This window comes from Trachypithecus francoisi, unplaced genomic scaffold (genome assembly GCF_009764315.1).
Source record: "Trachypithecus francoisi isolate TF-2019V2 unplaced genomic scaffold, Tfra_2.0 Lachesis_group6, whole genome shotgun sequence".
Classification (NCBI taxonomy): Eukaryota; Metazoa; Chordata; class Mammalia; order Primates; family Cercopithecidae; genus Trachypithecus; species Trachypithecus francoisi.
The window spans coordinates 32641889-32663077 of NW_022681471.1; the positions used below are offsets into that span (position 1 = coordinate 32641889).

Genomic DNA, 21189 nt, shown 5'->3' on the forward strand with positions numbered 1-21189 from the left:
TTTTCTATTATACAAACGGTCAGACATACATAAAAGCAGAGAGAATGGTAAAGATGAACCCTATTTGTACCCATGACCCAGTTTCAACAATTATTCATAGACAACCTTGTTTCATGAATACCCTAACCAATTCTCAAACACACTTGGATCTCCCCCTGGATTTTTGTGATGCACATCTAGACATCACATCATTTCACCAGTAGATATTTCAGTGTGTATCTCCAAAAGAACCAAATGTATGACTCCTAACCAGGCTTCTTCTGTTATGTCACATATGCCATGAGTTATACTGTAGTGAGAGGATATATTACAGAGTAATAGTAATAAATATTTCTGAGGTCTTACTCTGTGACTAGGTATTATGCTAGGTATTTACACATATTGTCATTTATTCCTCTCCTCAATTCTATGGCATAGACAATGCTTTTATTCCCATCTTATAGATAATCTTCACATAGATGTCCTCTCTAATATATATACACATGTGTATGTGTGTGTATATATATATACATACACTGCATATTGTTTATTTATATTTATATACAATATAACATATTGTATATACTTCATACTGATACTATTCACATATATATTAATTGTATTAATATATAGGAACTAGAAAAGTAGTCTGGTTCTATTTTCTTTGGTCTTTTTTGAAATCATGTCAACTCTGATAATGGGAAATTTCCATAAGCTGAGGTTTTCTTATCCCATTTTCTGTTCACAAAAACTCAAAGTATGAACTTATTTCCCAAACCTGGAAAAGGCAACAAAATCACACCAACTTCAGAATATCTGGGGCAATGTTATCTACGTCTTGAAGCAGGTTTTAGAATGGCTGCCCTGCCAAATAAGTTTTTTCAGGTATAGTGACCTGCACACTGGTTTCAGTCATGCTCATGCATCTTACAAGTTCCTTTCTGGAAGGAGAAAACCACAAATGTTCAGTATTTAGAGTTGTGGATAAAACAAAATTTATGTTGTTCATTTCAAGCTTGCTTTTAAATACTTATCCCCCAACACCTCTCCCCGAGTACACTATTTTGTAATATCCAGATTAAGGCTGTCTTTAGGAATGATTTTCCCCCATACTGAATGTAAGGGGGCACAAAAAAGTTCAGGATTCCAGAAAAATAACACTTTTTGCACTACTCTGAAAAATCAAAAATATTATGAGCAAATTATCAAATATTTAAATAAAAGCAGAATTTGCCCATCCACTTGCATGACTATGCCTTACTCTCCTCACACTGATCATGGTTCTGGTTCCAATCAAATTCTATTTATACAAACCTAGTTATCAGGCCAAAGTTTCCCCACTTGATTCATTTAAATGATGCTTGAAAATATTTACCTTGATGTCCAGGAGGCATTGCCTCCACCCTGAAGTCCGAGGGCAAACAGGCCCCAGCAGCCTTGAAACCCCTAGGTAGCCTTTGGCTCAGAAAGGTTTGGAAGGGGCCTGGGGAAAGAGAATAAGCCCTGAGCCCAGCCCCAGCTCCGTGAAAAGTGGGTGCCGCCTGAGCATGCCACTTACCTAACACGTCCGGGTATGGAGCAAGTTGGAAAATGTTCTTCAGCTCCTGTAGTTGCACCAATGTGAAAGTGATGAGCCAGAGGAGCTGCTGAGTGTCCTCAGGCTTTCTGAGTTCGTGGCCACTGCCACTGTCGAGCTTCTCTTTGTCCATGGGGCCAGGGCCTGCCGAACTACCGCGGCATTCTGCTGCTGCTGGTGTGGCTGCTCCTGTTTACATTTGGACGGTATTTTGCCCTTCTCGTTTTCGCCTGATACAGTCACTGAGATCACGGAAGGAATCGCATCTGGAAAGGTGGAAAGGCAAAGAGAAAGATCAGAACACTGGAGGCCTGGGTTTGCGGGCTGGAGGAGGTTAGGGGCCGCAAACTGAAAGCTGCACAAAGATAATCGGCTGTCGCAGGAAAAGGTAGTTTGCCCGAGTACACTGGAGCACCTGTCACCATCCAGGCACTAACCATTAAGTTCTTCCCGGTCCTCCATTCCCCGGGTGCGATATCGGTGCCATCTTGGCTTCTCCTGGGCTGAAGGTTCAGTCCCTGCTGTCGATGAAACGGTGCGCCTCCGCAGACTCTGGGCTGCGACCTGCGGTAATCCCCGGTAGGGACAAGAAGTGCAACGCCTCTTGAGAAAAGTCCAAGTACTCCAAAATTTTAGCAATGACTCCACCACCTCAGAGTGCAAGTGTAGACCGCAGCCCAGTGCTTAGTGCATCCAAGAATGTTAATGTTTACACTGCATGGGCTCTGGCCGCGACAGTGGCACATTGCATCCTCTGCTGTGCCCCCCCCTCCGGGCTTCTGGTTACAAGTACTCTACACAAGCTTAAGTGTTCCCTGTGTTGGGCTCCTGCTGTGGGCCTGGGCAAGTTTCCACCTTTTCCCTGCCTCCTCTTCCTTCCACCTTTTCTCCCATTTTCTAGAAATAAAATCGTAATCTTGTGCTCAGAAATAAATAAAACTTTATTGTTAAATAAAAGAGGCAGGCCAAATTGAGGACTTTATGGTTCTCCCTTCAAGATGTGTTTTGCAGACGCTCCAGAAGATGTTAATATCCTGAGCATTGGAAATAGCTTCCAATAATAGGCCCTATGCTTGGTATCATACTATGATATTGGTCTATCCTATTTTTCCCTTTGCAACTATCATTATCTTCGGCACCATTTTATGAAAGAAACTAAACCATTTTCATGGGCCGCTAAGGGTGTCATGGGGCTTAGGTACCTTACCTACTGTACCTAATGGATAAGTGCCCCTGCCTCATATTTCTGCACGATGGCTAAGAAATCAGCTAAAAAAAAAAAAAAAAAAAAGTGATTAAACAATTCACTTTCAAAAAGATGTCAAGGGATGGCAATCTCACGGCCTCTCTCTGACTTCAACCAAAATGTTGCCTCCTCAATCTGACTTTTGTTGGAGTCTGCACCCCTCTCCTTCTCTTGCCTAATCAGTTCATGATCAATTTTCAGCCTTGGATCAAATGCTGCATGAGAGACATGTAAGAGTTTTAATCATGGGGTGCAATAGACTAGCTGGGACATCTGTGACAGCTCGATGTTCTTCCACATCTCAGATTTCCACAGTGTACCCCGGTGTTTTCTCACCTTCAGTCACTCATAGGCACCTTAGGTGAGTGTCGTTGCCCTATGTGGGCACCAGAAAAGCTAGTATTTACTTGAATGTTTTATTTTAAATGTAATTTAGTTTTTAATTTTTGATTCACTCTTGAAAACCTTAGGTACCCAATGGAACCCACGTCCTAAGCAAAAATAGCCACAAATCACAGCCTGATGTAACAGATTTATGTGAGCAGCGACCCTAGAACCAGACTGGGTATCTGAATCATGGCTTCACTCACCACCTGCTAGCTGGCTAATCTGGTGAGCAGTTTATTCTCATTTTGCCTTGGTTTAATACTTTTTTAAATGGAGATAACAATCATACCTAAATCATAGAGGTGTTTTGAGGATTAATTGAGGTGCTTAATTATACAATTTCACAAATGACCAGACCATGTAGCCTCACATTTCCTACTTGACTCACTTTCATATTTTTTTATTCACAAGGGAAAGAGAGAGAGTGATTGTTATCCTCCGGGAGCATGTAATGAAGATAGAGCATCTTCTTGTGAGAACAATACATGTACCGCGTTTCTATGTACCTATATGTGCTTCCATCAGTAAGCCTCAGTTGGCTGCTGCATGTATGAGCCCTGGGCCAGGAAATGTGCCAGAAGACTGTGTCTTTCACTCAGCAGATCGATTTTCTTTCTTGGCCTAATATATTTTATTCTTAGATACCAGATAATGTAATAAACATTACCATGTATTAAGTACCTACTCTGGACCCAACCCAAGAACAAGCCTTATGAAAGTGATAAGCAGGGGCACGATGGTGTAATTCACATTTTCATCATCAGATCACTCTGGCTGCTGGGTGGAGAATGTTATAGGAGAAAAAAGGTGAAAGCAGGGAGACAGGACATTGATGCATTATCCCAGGTTTAAGACGATAGTGATTATCTTAGGCATGTCAGAGAAAAAAATTAAAGGTTTGGGAATGTGTTTCTGAGGTGGGGTCAACAGGATTTGCTGATAAATTGACTATTTGGAGTTGAAGAAAAAGAATAAAACAGTCTATATGTAACCAAGTACCTCTTTTTTAAAGACTCAAATGAATTATTTTTTCCTTTTTCCTTTCCTCACACCTCCTACTTAGCTCTTTGGGAATGCAATTATAACCTTTACCTTCTCTCCACCAGACACTCCCTACACAGCAAGCTTATCTAACTACGTGTTTACTTAGAAGTTACAGAGACTGAACCTTAAAGCAAACCAGGAACCTCCAGAACTCTCCTCCTACCAGGAGGCAAATTGAGATTGCCTCAATTTACAACCTAGCTCTGCCCATGACGGTGCCAGCCAGACCACCTAATAGATAAGACATCTGAGGCAAGTCACATAGACTCTGCATTCCATCGCCCTCTCCCCTGCATGTCGTTCATGCCAAGCCCCCCTTTCAAAGCTCCTGCCTTCTGCCCCAAAGGCTGTAGTGGCTTCCTTAAGGCAGCCTGTACTACTTCCCCTCAGCTAGCTCTGGAATAAAGCCACTTTCTTTTACCAGACGTCATTCTTGTTCATTGGACTTTGCAAGTGGCGAGCAGTCAGAGCTGTGTTCAGTTACATGTATGCTTTGCCTCATTGAACTCTCATGAAAACCCTATGATCGAGACACTGTTGGTATCTCCATTTTATAGGTGAGGAAGCTAAGAACCAGATAGATTCATCCAGTGTCCCAGAACACACAGTCATGCTTCGGATCTGTGCTCCTAGCTGATGCCTCCCATTACTGGTAGTCCTTTTCTGCTCCCCACAATGTACATTTCTTCATTTCTTTTTCAATTTTCTTATTATCTATTTTTCTTCTTATTCCTCTCTCTTCTTTCACTAGGGATAGAATGCAAGGATCTCACTTAGCCCAGTGGATGGCAGTCAATTAATGGGGCGAGTGGCTTAGTCCTGCCATACTGGTTCCCTGCATGCTGCCAAGTGCAAGGGCCTTTCCATGCTCAGAATCACCAGGAAGACCAGAGCTCTCTCTCTTGGTAGGCTACAGACTCAATGGGTCTGAATCTTTATATATGCTGCCAAAAAACCCTCAAATAACCAATATTTGTAAATAGATACAGAAAGTTTTTAAAAGAACATTTAAAAATAATAAAAATTTTAAAAATATTTTTAAAAAACAAAATAAAGTATATACCATCACTTAACAGCACACACACAATCTCTAGAAAAATTAAGGATTCATGAGTTGTCCACCCTCAGAAAACATCTCCATGCCCTTCCTCATGACAGACTCTCTAGCATTTTCCTTTCTTTCATTTTCATTTTATTTCTTATTTTATTATTTATTTTAGAGAAAAGGGGCCTCTATCTGTTGCCCAGGCTGGAGTGCCGCCACATGATTCTAGCTCACCACAGCCTCAAACTCCTGGGTTCAAGTGATCCTCCCATCTCAGCCTCCTGAGTAGCTGGGACTAGTGCAGGAGCCACTGCACCAGGCTCTTCAGGGTTTTTCTTCGTGATTGGGCTTATTGGGGTGGCGTGGCCAAAACACAGGGGCAGTACTAGGGAGGCTGTGTAATTATGAGGCTCTGCGGAGCAGAAGTGGCCCCACATCCAGTAAGCTGCACATCCATAGATCCCAAATCTCCATCCCAAGATTGGAGATTTTTGGCAGGTATGCCCTTACTAGGATTCTTCCTATACCATCCCCGATTTTTATTTATTTATTTATTTATTGATTGATTGATTGATTGATTGCTTGTCCTAATAGCACTCCATTTTGCCATGAGTACAGGTTTCTCTTGCACAGCCGAAGATATTCAGTCTCAGGCTAACAGATTCAGCCTCGTGTTTATTCTGTGTTGACTTTCTCAAAGGGTGCATCGGATTCTTACAGAGCACACCTTACCACCCAGAATGCTCTGCATGCCTGTCTCCAAGATCCCAATCCCAGCACTGAAGAGAGCATGGCAGCTCTGCTTTCAGTGCCTTTGCTGGAACTCTGAACAAGCAGCCCCCTAGCCAATCGTTTCAGCTTAATTACTAGCCCGTGCCCCGTGTAGGCTGCCAAATATGGAGGGTCAGGCCATGAGATATTCTCCAAACTTACTCAAGCAGTCCTATAGTCACTGTGAGATCTCACCTCCCCCTTGAGCCCCCAAATCAGCTTTCCTCGGGGTAATAACTAGGCCCGAGTAGGGTGTAGTCAGCTACGCTGCAAGCTGGGACCCCATGTTGCATACATATATGCCTCCTGTTGGCCCTTTTCCACACTGCCCCTATGTTTTGGCCACCCCATTCCACCCTCAACCGCCACCCCCAGCCACGACCCATACCACACTCCTCACCCCACCCACAACCCCTACCCCCACCACGTACCCCCACCCACAGCCCCCACCCTCCACCCACACCCCCATTTCCACCCACAACCCCCACCCCCACCACGTACCCCCACCCGCAACCCCCACCCCAACCCACACCCCCACCCTCACTGCGCACCCCCCACCCTCCACCCATACCCCATCCCCACCTGCAACCCCCACCCTCATTGTGTACCCCCACCCAGCTTCCCACCCCCAACCACACCCCACCCCCCACTTGCAACCCCCATCCTCACCGTGCACACCCCCACCCCCCACTTGCACCTCCACTCCCCCACCCACACCCCACCCCCACACTCACACCCCCCACTACCCCCTGCAACCCCCCACTCCCCACCCCCACCCGCACCCCCACCTTCCCATCCCCCTACTCCTCTCCATTCCCTCTCTTGCTTGTGCGCATAAGCAAGTCCCGCTGATTGCAACTGTAACCAATACCAAGCATGAGAACAGGAACTAGCTCCACCCTCTGACCCCCCCACTCCAGCTGCAGACTCCACGGGGTTTGTGTAAGGGGCGCAGCACTCCAGCCATGGCACGTTCGCTCGTCCATGACACGAAGTTCTACTGCCTGAATGTATACCAGCTAAAAATAAGCCCCACACCTGAGCTGGGGGCAGCATCAAGGGTAGAAGGCCATGTTGGCCAAGGAGCTCCAGGCCTCATGGGTAATATGAACCCTGAGGGCGGCGTGAACCACGAGAATTGCATGAACCACTATGGCGGCATGATCCACGAGGGCGGCGGTGGAAACCAGGGGCCTAGGCAGCTGCAGCAGCCCCTGGAGGAGCCAGCCCAGGCGGCCATGGAGGATCCGCAGCCCGAGAACATGCAGCCACAAATTCGGCGCAGGAAGTTCAGGCCGTGGCAGGTGGAGGAGCTGGAAAGTGTTTTCCAACGCACTCAATACCCTGATGTGTCCACAAGGTAAGTGTCCTGCTCCAGGAGCCGCGAGATCGAAGTTCGTTTCGAGGCATCTTTTTGTCTCCCTTGCCCCACCCAGTCATGAGGAAAAAGCCACTGGGGGTCCTTGCCTGCCTTTGTGCTGGTGTGGAGGGGGATGTTCACCTCCTGGGCATCAAGGTAAATATTTTATTGCAATGTTTATGTGAATGAAACCTGGAAACTAGTTCGTGCCTCCCTTTTTTTTTTTTTTTTTTTTTTGAGACGGAGTCTCGCTCTGTCGCCCAGGCTAGAGTGCTGTGGCCGGATCTCAGCTCACTGCAAGCTCCGCCTCCGGGTTCACGCCATTCTCCTGCCTCAGCCTCCCGAGTAGCTGGGACTACAGGCGCCCGCCACCTCGCCCGGCTAATTTTTTTTTTTTTTATTTTTTAGTAGAGACGGGGTTTCACCGTGTTAGCCAGGATGGTCTCGATCTCCTGACCTCGTGATCCACCCGTCTCGGCCTCCCAAAGTGCTGGGATTACAGGCTTGAGCCACCGCGCCCGGCCTTTTTTTTTTTTTTGAGACGGAGTCTCGCTCTGTCGCCCAGGCTGGAGTGCAGTGGCGGATCTCAGCTCACTGCAAGCTCCGCCTCCCGGGTTCCCGCCATTCTCCTCCCTCAGCCTCCGGAGTAGCTGGGACTACAGGCGCCCGCCACCGCGCCCGGCTAGTTTTTTGTATTTTTTTAGTAGAGACGGGGTTTCACCGTATTAGCCAGGATGGTCTCGATCTCCTGACCTCGTGATCCGCCCGTCTCGGCCTCCCAAAGTGCTGGGATTACAGGCTTGAGCCACCGCGCCCGGCCCGTGCCTCCCTTTTTTAAAGATGTGGTAAAATACACAAATTTACCGTCTAAACAACTTTTTAAGTATAGAGTTCAGTTGTGTTAAGTATGTTCACACTATTGTGCAATAGAGCTCTAGAATTCTTCTCATGTTGCCAAGCTAAATCTCTATACCAGTTAAGCAACTCCCCTTTTCCCCCTTTCCCCAACCCCTGGCAACCACCATTCTACTGTTTTATTTTATGTCCCTATGATTTTGACTACTCTAGGTACCTCATGTAAGTAGAATCATACAGTATTTGCATTTTTGTCACTGACTTATTTCGCTTAGCATAAGGTCTTCAAGGTTCATCCATATGGCAACATATATTACAATTTCCTTCCTTTTTAAGGCTAAATAATATTCAATTTTATAGATACAGGTCCATACACACCAACAGTACATGGGGGTTCCAGTTTCTCCACATCCTCACCAACACTTGTTATTTTCTGGGGTTTTTTACATTGCCATCCTAATAGGTGTGAGGTGATACTTCATTATAGTTTCGATTTGCATTTCCCTAATGATTGGTGATGTTGTGCATCTTTTCATGTGCTTAGTGGCCATTTGTATACCTTCTTTGGAGAAATGTCTCTTTAAGTCCTTCACCCATTTTAAAATCTGAGTGGCTTTTTCTTTTTTTCTTTCTTTTCTTTTTTTTCTTTTTTTGGTTATTGGGTTATAGGAGCTCTTTATATATTCTGGATATTAACTCCTTATCAGATGTGATGTGCAAATATTTCCTTCCATTCTATGAGTTGTCTTTTTACTCTGTTCATTGTATCTTTTGATATACAGAAGTTTTAAATTTTGATATAGTCCAGTTTATCTGTTTTTTCTTTTATTACCCATGATGATGGCCTGTTGTTGTTGTTGTTGTTTTTGAGTGGGGGATCTGTCACCCAAGCTGAACTCCTGGCCTCAAGCAATCCTCCCACCTCAGCCTCCTAAGTTGCTGGGATTACAGGAGTGAGCCACCATACCCAGCTCTGGTCTGTTTTTATAAATAAAATTTTGTTGAAATTGGGGTAAGGAGAATGAGGTACTGTCATGCAACTACAGTGCTAGATCCTTCCTTTATTTAAAATTTTGATAATTCGTTCATCATAGTTTTTTTGTTGTTGTTGTTTGGTTGGTTGGTTTTTTGTTCTTCTGTTTTTTTTGTTTTGTTTTGAGACAGAGTCTCTCTCTGTGGCCCAGGTTGGAGTGCAGCAGTGCCATTTCAGCTCTCTGCAGCCTTCGCTTCCTGGGTTCAAGCCATCCTCCCGTGTCAGCCTCCTGAGTAGCTGGGACTGCGGGCACAGGCCACCACACCTGGCTAATTTTTGTATTTTTTTGTGTAGAGATAAGGTTTCACCATGTTGCCCAGGCTGGTCTCAAACTTCTGGGTCCAAGCAGTCTGCCCGCCATGTCCTCCCAAACTGCTGGGATTACAGGCCTGAGCCATAGCGCCTGGCCCTCATCACAGATTTTTGCATTAATTGTTATTTATTAAAATAGTGCATTAGGGCTGGGCACGGTGGCTCAGGCCTGTAATCCCAGCACTTTTGGGAGGCCGAGATGGGAAGATTGCTTGAATCCAGGAGTTCAAGAACAGCCTGGGCAACATGGTGAAACCCCGTCTCTAAATAAAACTTAAAAAATTAGCCGGGTGGGTGTGGTGATGCGTGCCTGTACTCCCAGATACTTGGAAGACTGAGGCAGGAGGATCGTTCGAGCCCAGGACATGGAGGCTGTAGTGAACAGTGATCCTGCCACTGCACTCCAGCCTTAGACGACAGTGAGACCCTGTCTCAATAATAATAATAATAATAATAATAATAATAATAATGCATTAAAATTATTCATCTTGGTGGGGTGCAGTGGTTCATGCCCCAAATCCCAGCACTTTGGGAGGCTGAGACGGGCGGATCACCTGAGGTCGAGAGTTCCAGACCAGCCTGGTCAACATAACAAAACCCCATCTCTACTAAAAATACAAAAATCAACAGGGCGTGGTGGTATGTGCCTGTAATTGCAGCTACTCGAGAGGCTGAGGCACGAGAATCGCTTGAACCCTGGAGGCAGAGGTTGCAGTGAGCTGAAATCACGCCACAGAACTCCAGCCTAGGAGACAGAGTGCGACTTTGTCTCAATTTTAAAAAGAACAAAGGCCGGGCGCGGTGACTCAAGCCTGTAATCCCAGCACTTTGGGAGGCCGAGACGGGGGGATCACGAGGTCAGGAGATCGAGACCATCCTGGCTAACACGGTGAAACCCCATCTCTACTAAAAAATACAAAAAACTAGCCGGGCAAGATGGCGGGCGCCTGTAGTCCCAGCTACTCGGGAGGCTGAGGCAGGAGAATGGTGTAAACCGAGGAGGCGGAGCTTGCAGTGAGCTGAGATCCGGCCACTGCACTCCAGCCTGGGCGACAGAGCGAGACTCTGTCTCAAAAAAAAAAAAAGAACAAAAAAAATTTCTCTTGATTACTGAGTTGTTAACGTCACCTTAAATTTTGTGATGAGGGTAAACCATTTCTAAAGCAACCATGGACCTGGGAATTAAAGAAAAGTATATGCTTGGGGGAGGTGTGAGGGGAGATTATAAATTGTAAAGCAAGCATGAAGTATATAGTACATACTATATATTTCGTTCCATCCACAACCTTGAATACTAACCATGTGTGATTTTCTCTCCACAGAAGGGAACTTGCCGAAAACTTAGATGTGACTGAAGACAAAGTGCGGGTAAGTACACTTGAAAAAGCAATTTGAGAGGGCAGCCATTCTAAAACCTGCTTCAGGGCATTGAAGGCTTTGTCCTGAACATTCTAAAGTTGTTGTTTTTATTATTGTCTTTTTTTATGTTGGCAAATAAGTTTGAAGTTTGGGTTCTTTGTCGGTAGAAAAGGGAGTAAGCTCCAGCTTATGATTCTTTCCTCTTTCCTATTCCCATTAGGGAACATGATTTGACTAAAGGAAAAACAAAACAAAAAACTGCTTCTAATCTGTATACAAAATTAAACAAATACATACATAAGAAACACATATATGTATTTTATATATACATATATAATACATATATACATATATGTATGTATCCAATAAATAAAATTCGATTCCTTCTAACACTGGTATCTTTTAGGAGCAATTTCTGTGTAGAGTCATGGTGGGGCTCAGTCTTACCTTAGAAGTATTCAAGTTAATGCAGGGAGGAGTAGGGTTATAAGAGGGTTCGAGTGTACTAAATTATTTAAAGCCAGGCATAAACACTTAGCTAAATGAGTGAATTTATAATATTGGGATGAGGGACTAATTCACCCATAGAACGCGTTACACGACTAAATAACGTATATTTAGTTAAGCTGAGACTGATGGGAAGATAGCTTAAATGTCCAAGCCCCTGGTCCTTCTCCTTTTGTTTTTAAGTTATTGGTAAAGCAGTATAGACAGTGGCAGCGCTAAGTTTTAATTTTCTAAAATACTTTGATGTGTCAACCTGAAAATATTGCTAAAATAGTCACATTATTTTGGAATTGAGGAAAGTTTTTAAGGTTTTTATGCTTGGAAAATTGTCTAAAGAATGAAACAAAATGAGTAATTGAGTAATATTGAACTCATTTCAATTGACCAAGAAGGGTGAAAAGGTTAGAGAAAAATAATGGGCAAAATAGGCTTTGCACATACCATACAAATTCAACATTATCAAACTACTAAATGTGTAAGTGACTGTTCTCTTGAGGAATTTCCCTCCATCTAAGGATTTATATTTCTTTTTGGTGGTACTTTTTTGAAGGCGTGGGTTTTCTGGAATTTGTTTGGAGAGGTGGCCCTCATTTTAGAGTAGATTCACAACCATGTTAATTTCAAATACTTTTCATTCCTTTAAGCAGTGTTAACTAATTGTAGGTCATAGGATTCAAATGATGACCACTTAAGACTAAAGAAAACCATACATAGTATCAAAGTGATGTTTTCAAAAAAAAGAAAAGAAAACAAAAATCAGGATGACCTTATTATTAGCTTTTATGCAGAGTTCATGTGTGAGTGTAGTGAGGGAAATGCACTGCAGATCTGGTGGTGGGTTGTTCATAAAAGCAGCCTGACAAAGCAGGTTACTGAGTGCTGACATCCTAATGGCAAAGGGTGGGCTCACAATCACACCTGGTTCGGGTGGAGAAGTTGAAAAGAGGTTGGGTCTGCTTTTCTTGAGCTGGTAAGGCAAACTCAGAGGAAAAGAAAAACAAGGTTTGGTGAGTTGTTTTTCCCCTCCCTGGGTTTACATAATGTTCTCTCCATAGTTCTCTGAAAAGAATATGAGCCACAAGATGCAAATAAGGAAAGAGACAGAATGTTCTCAAGTATCTCCAAACTATACAGCATAAATTTCCCCCAAGAAAGTAATACATAGTTTCCCCATAGCTTTTGCGGATATAATGCAACTGGTTTATGAAACCAGCATTGGGAATGTAGACCTAATACCAGAACATACCAGTTAACCCACTGTACACTTGGGTTATGTTTATAGATTTGACCAGTGGTACACTTGAAACCTCCCAAAATGAGCTCTTTTAGACTTTTAGAGACTGGTCTCATGCAGCAGAAGACTGCAAATCCTTAAATGGGAAAGTCAGGCAAAGAAAGAAGGCCCTTTGTGCCACTTACAATTTGCAGTTTGAGAACTTTTGAAAGTAATAAATACAATATAAACTCCATTAACGAGGATGCTGAGAGGCTAGTGACATGTAACTGACAGGTTCTCTTTGTCTGTTTGCTTTTTAATTGTTGGCAGATATTTAGGGAGGAGCCATATTTGTGACCCTTCCCCCACATTGATGTTAACCATCTTCCTAAATGCTGGTTCCACCTTTTGCCTTAGGAATAAGGGGTGGGATTCAGATCTCCTGGTTGAGTAGCAGGGCCTAGGGGGCCCTGCCACACTGGGCTACAGCACCTCCAGCCCAGGATCCTGGAGCTGTAGCTAAAACAGAGTGAGCTGACCTTGTCCTGAGCCCAGGAAGGTTTGGAGGGTGCAGCAGGTTGGAGAACGAAGATTTGGCATTGGTGACAATGGTATGCATCTTCCCTAAACTGTTGGGTGGGTAAAGATTTTTAAGAGTTTCAGTTAATTTGGGTCGAGTTGGTTTCAACTTTCCTTAATGCTACAGGCTAAAATTATCAAGGCAGTGTCTAGGCCTCTCTTGTCAGAGGACAAATGATCCCTTAGACATCCTGGAAGGAAACCTGTCTAAAATTCCAGTGTGCTCTTTCCTATTATTTACTACATACCAAAGATGGATTTTTTAAACAGTCCCCTGAAAACGACTTGAAATTAGGCCCACTTTTTACCATGCCGAACTTCTCCCATGAACAAGGTGAAACTCCCTAGTGAGGAGGGAGCAGGCGGCAGCTGGATAGCTGATGGTCACTTGTCAGATGCACACCTTTTGTTACCCTGTTGCCAGGCATTGAATTAACAGCAAGGACCTGGAACAACTCATAAGCCAAAACTGCATCCAATACCTGGAAGTAACCATTAAAGACTATTAAAACTGGGGCTGGGCGCAGCTACTTGGGAGGATGAGGTGAGAGGATCTCTTGAGCCCAGGGGTTCAATGTCACAGTGAGCTGTGATTGTACCACTGGACCCCAGCCCAGGCAAAACAGCAAGACCCTGTCTCAATCAATCAATCAATCAATAAAATGGAGAAGAAAGATACAAAGTAATAAGCTTATTCCAGGACTTGGCACAAAGCTGGTGCTCACTAAGGGTGAGCTGAAGGGCCAGGAGCTGTGTTGTTAACTTTCCTAAGGTATTTTAGCAATGAAATGAGGAAATAGCTTCCCCTGATGCAGTCTAAAATCTCAATAGCATATAAAGTTGCATACTGTGTTTTTCTATTATGACATAAACTGTTCAATATACTGAACCAATCCCCTTTTCCCTCTGATTGTAGGTTTGGTTTAAGAATAAAAGGGCCAGATGCAGGCGATATGAGAGGGAATTAATGCTCGCCAATGAACTACTTGCTGACTCAGACAACTGTGTCTACGTCGTCATGGACGAGCCCTAGAATGCCATCCTTCTTCAGGAGCTAGTTTGGAGATGGGTTTTTCTGGTGCCACTGATACCTGGGCTGCCCATGCCCCTCAGGCTACCCTTATCTCCTCTGAATTTATGTTATCAATAAAGAGGCAAATTCTCAATATATTTGTTATTGTGTGTCAATTGTGGTTAGTATGGTATAGGTGCAAATTGTTTTTAAAAGCCATTAAGGCCGGGCACAGTGGCTCACTCCTGTAATCCTAACACTTTGGGAGGCTGAGGTGGGTGAATCATGAGGTCAGGAGTTCAAGACCAGCCTGGCCAAGATGGTGAAACCCCATCTCTATCAAAAATACAAAAAAAATAGCTGGACGTGGTGGCAGGCACCTGTAATCCCAGCTATGCTGGAGGCTTGAACCCAGGAGGCAGAGGTTGCAGTGAGCCGAGATCGCACCACTGCACTTCAGCCTGGGCAACAGAGCGAGATTCCACATCAAAAAAAAAAAAGCCATTTAAACAAAATGACAAAGAGGTCTCCTTTCATGAAATGACATCCCTGAGTTGCCATCAACAATAGGCCCTGCACATCACAGAAGTTTATCAAGTGTCATTGTGAGTTTACACTGACCCATACATCCTTCTCCACTCCCCTCCCTACCCCTGCCATTATGCCGTCCTCCTCACCTTTATTGCCGTCCTCCTCACCATTATGCCCCTTTAGGGAACACAAGTATGTGCAAGAAGGGGTGAAGCAGATTCCTGGTGAGACAACAGTGTATTCGCAGATAAAGCTGAGTTCCATTTATGCTGACTAGTTCCGTCCAAATTCTGAACTCTAAAGAGAAACTTCCTAGGTGACTACTCATAGGATTTATGGGAAGGTGGCAGCTGAACATTGATCCACTATGCCCCAAATTCTGTTCACTGCCCTCCCTTCTTGTAGGGGACACAGGGGAATAGGAGCCATTCTGCCCCAAAGATCCTGCTGCTTCAAAGAAGCACAAGCAAAAAAATTCATTAAGCCCAAAAAGAGGCTCTTCTCCCTTTTCTCCCCTACCCCCAGCCCAGGAAGCATATTGTTACACCTTCCCTAGCTCAAAAGCAGATGAACAATCCTTCAAGTTTATTTTGTCATCATCAGCATCTTTGAGAGAATCCCACTTCCTGCTGATTACAAGGTGAAAGGGGACCTTTTCATTTAGTGCTGCTCAAAGAAGAGTAAGAAGATGGTACCCTGAGCAATGTTCCAGAATAACCACTCAGTGGAACGAAGCAGTCAGACCTCTGCTTCGTTCATGCTATTGTAAATCAGAAATAAAATTCGAAGCCCCCCAACTATCTGAATGGATCTCTCCTCTCAGCCAAGGGCACTCCAAAGTTAACCTGAAAAATTGTTTAGGTCATGATGGGAAGTAGGGGTCAGACATGCCTTATTCCCTGCTCCCTTTTGGAATTCATGTACAGCTGACCAGTATTAACATTAGAACAGAACTTAAGACTAACAGATCTGTAGCAATAAGACACCAATTTCCAGCCTAACTCTAGTATAGCATCACATGACAGATAGCAGGCCCTGAAAGAAATCAAAAGTATTTTACCCTACGTGTTTCTTTGCCGTATTTTGAAATAGTCCTGCAAAGCTGTCTCTTGTGGGGGAAAATGTACATTCTCAAGAGAATCCCCTTTCTTATGCAGGCCTTTTTCTTGATCCAGGAGAGAATCAAGTCGAGTAAGAAACGTTTACAATCTGTTCTCTCTGAAGCCGGCTACCTGGAGGCGTCCTCTGCATAATGGGAACCTTGGTCTCCACAACCCCTTATCTTAATGCAGACATTCTCTTGTATTGATTCTTGGTCTTTAGACAATAACATAACTCAACCAATTGCCAATCAGAAAATCTTAAAATCTACGTATGACCTAGAAGCTCCCACTTTGAGTTAACCCACCTTTCTGGACAGAACCAATGTTGTACATCTACATATATTGATTGATGTCTTATGTCTCCTTAAAATGTATAAAACCAAGCTGTAGCCCAAACCACCTGGGGTACACATTCTCAGGATCTCTGAGAGTTTTCATGGGTCATTGGTCACTCATTCGGCTCAGAATAAATCTTTTCAAATATTTTAAAGAGTTTTACTCTTCATCAACATGATCTTCTTTGTGCAAAACTTTCAGGATAGAAAGAAAACAAAAGCAAAAATAAATTAGGAAGATGAAGAGGCCCAGCCCATTTTTTGAGACAGACTCTTGCTCTTTCGTCCAGGCTGGAGTGCAGTGGCACGGTCTCAGCTCACTGCAAGCTCCGCCTCCTGGGTTCACGCCATTCTCCTGCCCCAACCTCCCAAGTAGCTGGGACTACAGGCGCCCGCCACTACACCTGGTTAATTTTTTCTTATATTTTTATTAGAGACGGGGTTTCACCTGTGTTAGCCAGGATGGTCTCGATCTCCTGACCTCATGATCCACCCTCCTCGGCCTCCCAAAGTGCTGGGATTACAGGCGTGAGCCACCGTGCCCGGCCCCCATTTTTAAAGCATAAAGTTCTTCTCAGTTTAACCTTTGTTTTTGAGTAACCTTTAGCAATATGAGTCTCCTTCAATGGAGTTTTATGTTAAAAGTGATTAATTGTGAACCCCACAGTCATATAGTGATTGCAATGACTACAGATAAGGTACCAGGTTACCCCACAATTCCTCTCGTGGGTCTTAATCAAAGACCAGTTTAATAGTGCTTATATGTTCCCAGTGTAAAGGAAGGCTCTGTTTCCTTGGAAAAGCATGCCAATTTTAATTCCTTACTTCTTCCTTTTTTCCACCTATGATTGTCAAATGTCAGCAAAGTAGTATGCATAATATGTGGCTTCCACAGAGATAAGGTTGTTATTGCTACACAGAAGCCCCAGGCCCTGTTGGGAGTGTGGAAAATCCAAGAAGAATGTACCTCACCACTTTCACAGGATGATTTTCAAACCAAAATTATTTCCCAGTGTTAATCACTTTCCTTCTAAAACAGTAAATTTCTCAAAGCTTTAAGAAGCCTCAGAATTAGTGCGTCTGTACAAATAAGCCCCAAGACACCATCTGACCCAGGCCTGACACCTCCTCTGCACTGGCTACAGCTGAAACTGAAGGCCAGAGAGTGCTCAGCAGAAATCCTCAATCAATCCTCACACCCAGTCTGACACACACTAGCAGAGAATACTGTTCTTTTATGTTCAGATTTCCTGGAAGAAGCAAAATAAAAGTGAATACATTTTCCGGAAGTGGGTAGCATCTTCAAGAGTCATATACACTGCTTTTTAACAGTGTATACTTCCAGGTGCCAGAAATTAAGGCAGGATTCAGGCAGGATGGTGGTATGAGGCAGAAAAGATAAGTAAAACATTTCTGTACATGATAATTTATCTGCAGTCTAGGTTTTCAAAGAGAGAGATCCTCTAAAATTAATGCCACAAAGAACACTTCTCTTTCTTTTTTTTTTTTATTTAACTTTCATTTTAAGTTCAGGGGCACAAATACAGTTTGTTACATGGGTGAACTTGTGTCATGGGGGTTTGTTGTACAGATTATTTCATCACCCAGGTATTAAGCCTAGTACCCATTAGTTATTTTTCATTATCCTCTCCCTCCTCCTACCCTTCAGTAGGCCCTAGTGAGTGTTGTTCTCCTCCATGTGTCCATGTGTTCTCATCATTTAGCTCCCATTTATAAGTGAGAACATGCAGTATTTAGTTTTCTGTTCCTGCATTAGTTTGCTCAGGATAATGTTCCTTTTTATGGCTGCATAGTACTCCATGGTGTATATGTACCACATTTTCTTTATCCAGACTATCATTGATGGGCATTTGGGTTGATTCCATATCTTTGCTATTATGTATAGTGCTGCAATGAAATACATGTGCATGTATCTTTATGATAAAATGATTTATATTCCTCCAGTAATGGAATTGCTGGGTCAAATGTTATTTCTGGTTCTAGGTCTTAGAGGAATCACTGCATTGTCTTTCACAATGGTTAAACTAATTTACATTCCCACCAACAGTAGAAAAGCGTTCCTATTTCTCTGCAGCCTTGACAGCATCTGTTGTTTCTTGATTTTTTTAATAATTGCTCTTCTGACCAGCGTGAGATGGCGTCTCAGTGTGGTTTTGATTTGTATTTGTCTAATGATCAGTGATGTTGAGCTTTTTAAAATACGTTTGTTGGCTGCATAAATGTCTTCTTTTGAGAAACGTCTGTTCATTTCATTTGCCCACTTTTTTATTATACTTTTAAGTTCTGGGATACATGTGCAGAACGTGCAGGTTACATAGGAACACATGTGCCATGGTGGTGTACTGCACCCATCAACCTGTCATCTACATTAGGTATTTCTGCTAATGCTATCCCTCCCCTAGCTCTCCACCCCCAACAGGCCCTGGTGGGTGATGTTCCCCTCCCTGTGTCTGTGTGTTTTCAATGTTCAACTCCCACTTATAAGTGAGAACATGCAGTGTGTGGTTTTCTGTTCCTGTGTTAGTTTTCTGAGAATGATGGTTTCCAGCTTCATCCATGTCCCTGCAAAGGACATGAACTCATTCTTTTTATGGCTGCACAGTATTCCATAGTGTATATGTGCCACATTTTCTTTATCCAGTCTATCATTGATGGGTATTTGGGTTGATTCCAAGTCTTTGCTATTGTGAATAGTGCTGAAATAAACACTGTGCATGTGTCTTTTTTTTTTTTTTTTTTTTTTTTTTTTTTTTTTTTTTTGAGACGGAGTCTCGCTCTGCCGCCCAGGCTGGAGTGCAGTGGCCGGATCTCAGCTCACTGCAACCTCCGCCTCCCGGGTTCACGCCATTCTCCTGCCTCAGCCTCCCGAGTAGCTGGGACTACAGGCGCCCGCCACCTCGCCCGGCTAATTTTTTTTTTGTATTTTTTAGTAGAGACGGGGTTTCACCGTGTTAGCCAGGATGGTCTCGATCTCCTGACCTCGTGATCCGCCCGTCTCGGCCTCCCAAAGTACATGTGTCTTTATAGTAGAATGATTTATAATTCTTTGGGTATATACTCAGTATTGGGATTGCTAGGTCAAATGGTATTTCTGGTTCTAGATCCTTGAGGAATCGCCACACTGTCTTCCACAATGGTTGAATATACACTCCCACCAACAGTGTAAAAACGTTCCTATTTCTCCACATCCTCTCCAACATCTGTTGTTTCCTGACTTTTTAATGATTGCCATTCTAACTGGCATGAGACGGTATCTCATGGTGGCTTTCATTTGCATTTCTCTAATGGTCAGTGATGATGAGCTTTTTTTCATATGTTTGTTGGCTGCATAAATGTCTTCTTTTGAGAAATGTCTGTTCATATCCTTCGACCACTTTTTTATGGGGTTGTTTTTTTCTTGTAAATTTATTTAAGTTCCTTGTAGATTCTGGATATTAGCCTTTTGTCAGATGGGTAGATTGCAAAAATGTTCTCCCATTCTGTAGGTTGCCTGTTCTCTCCGATGATAGTTTCTTTTGCTGTGCAGAAGTTCTTTAGTTTAATTAGATCCCTTTGTCAATTTTGGCTTTCGTTGCCATTGCTTTTGGTGTTTTAGACATGAAGTCTTTGCCCATGCCTATGTCTTGAATGGTATTGCCTAGGTTTTCTTCTAGGGTTTTTATGGTTTTAGGTCTTACATTTAAGTCTTTAATCTATCTTAATTTTTGTATAAAGTGTAAGGAAGCGGTTTCAGTTTTTTGCATATGGCTAGCCAGTTTTCCCAACAAAATACCTAGGAATACAGCTAACAAGGGATGTGAAGGACCTCTTCAAGGAGAACTACAAACCGCTGCTCAAGGAAATAAGGGGAGAAGACACAAACAAATGGAAAAAACATTCCATGCTCATGGATAGGAAGAATCAATATTGTGAAAATGGCCATACTGCCCAAAGTAAAGAGAAAAAGAGTCTGGTGTTCTAGAGGGAGATTGAAAACAGATGCCAAATCAAACATAAAATTATAAAAATCTATCATAGGATTGTATAAGGGGACCAATTTTATTTATATAGGTAGTTTTAAATTTAGTCTCTTCCTATTTAACTGGATCTCTGAGGTCTAGGCAGAGCCCACATTGAATTCTGAATCTCCAAAAGAGAATTTTCTTGAACCTAGAACATGTGATGCTTTGACAATGCACTTTTTTAATGAAGACATTTCTCTAAGTGTCTAAACTATACTCTTTCTTATTTTAAACACCCAAGAATAGCCACTGTTGTAATAACTACTTTAGTCAAAACAAAAGCAGGTAATAATACGAAAGCAAGCTATTTAAGATCTGAGAGGAACTTGTCTATTTATACTCTAAGGTTCCATAAGGAAAAACAGAGGTTTCTCCCCAAAATGGAGTCTGGTACCTTGTCTGTTTTCTTTAAGAAATCTCAGGCTGTTAAAAATCATTTTAGGTCCCTCATGCAGCAGAGGGGGCCAAAAGGAAGGAGAGACGGAAGAAAAATGGAGAAAACAGAATTCAGTCAACTGAGAAAAACAAAACTTTTTGGCCGGGCGCAGTGGCTCACGCCTGTAATCCCAGCACTTTGGGAGGCCGAGACGGGAGGATCACGAGGTCAGAAGATCGAGACCATCCTGGCTAACACGGTGAAATCCCGTCTCTACTAAAAACACAAAAAATTAGCCGGGTGCAGTGGCGGGTGCCTGTAGTCCCAGCTACACGGGAGGCTGAGGCAGGAGAATCGCATGAACCCGGGAGGCGGAGTTTGCAGTGAGCCAATATTGCGCCACTGCACTCCAGCCTGGACGACAGAGCAAGACTCCATCTCAAAAAAAAAAAAAAATTTTCTCCAAAAAACAAATGAAGTTCTAGGAAAGAAAAAAGCATAAAGGCCTTTTAAGTGGACACACACACACACACACACAGCC

General features: G+C 43.3%; 1 protein-coding gene across 3 annotated transcripts; it reads left to right on the forward strand.

Annotated features, from left to right (window-relative positions):
• Window positions 1–3033: 3033 nt before the first annotated feature.
• On the forward strand, window positions 3034–14435 carry RHOXF1 (Rhox homeobox family member 1). Of its 3 annotated transcripts, none has more exons than XM_033201075.1 (6): window positions 3034–3162; window positions 3272–4839; window positions 4984–5137; window positions 6969–7408; window positions 10931–10976; window positions 14186–14435. In XM_033201075.1, the coding sequence occupies exons 3-6, from the start codon at window positions 5072–5074 to the stop codon at window positions 14300–14302; spliced, it is 669 nt and encodes a 222-aa protein (XP_033056966.1). In that variant the 5' UTR covers window positions 3034–3162; window positions 3272–4839; window positions 4984–5071; the 3' UTR covers window positions 14303–14435. The 3 variants fall into 3 exon arrangements, with proteins under 3 accessions (XP_033056966.1, XP_033056967.1, XP_033056965.1); XM_033201076.1 differs by having other exon boundaries at window positions 3272–3413; window positions 3600–5137; XM_033201074.1 differs by having other exon boundaries at window positions 3272–5137.
• The last annotated feature ends 6754 nt before the right edge of the window (window positions 14436–21189 follow it).

Excerpts from the sequence above, each read along its gene's own strand:
- RHOXF1 (XM_033201074.1), top strand. The coding sequence starts at position 5,072 with ATGCTGCCAAGTGCAAGGGCCTTTCCATGCTCAGAATCACCAGGAAGA. Across the intron at positions 7,409-10,930 it reads TACCCTGATGTGTCCACAAG|AAGGGAACTTGCCGAAAACT; the intron begins GTAAGTGTCCTG and ends TTCTCTCCACAG. Across the intron at positions 10,977-14,185 it reads TGACTGAAGACAAAGTGCGG|GTTTGGTTTAAGAATAAAAG; the intron begins GTAAGTACACTT and ends CTCTGATTGTAG.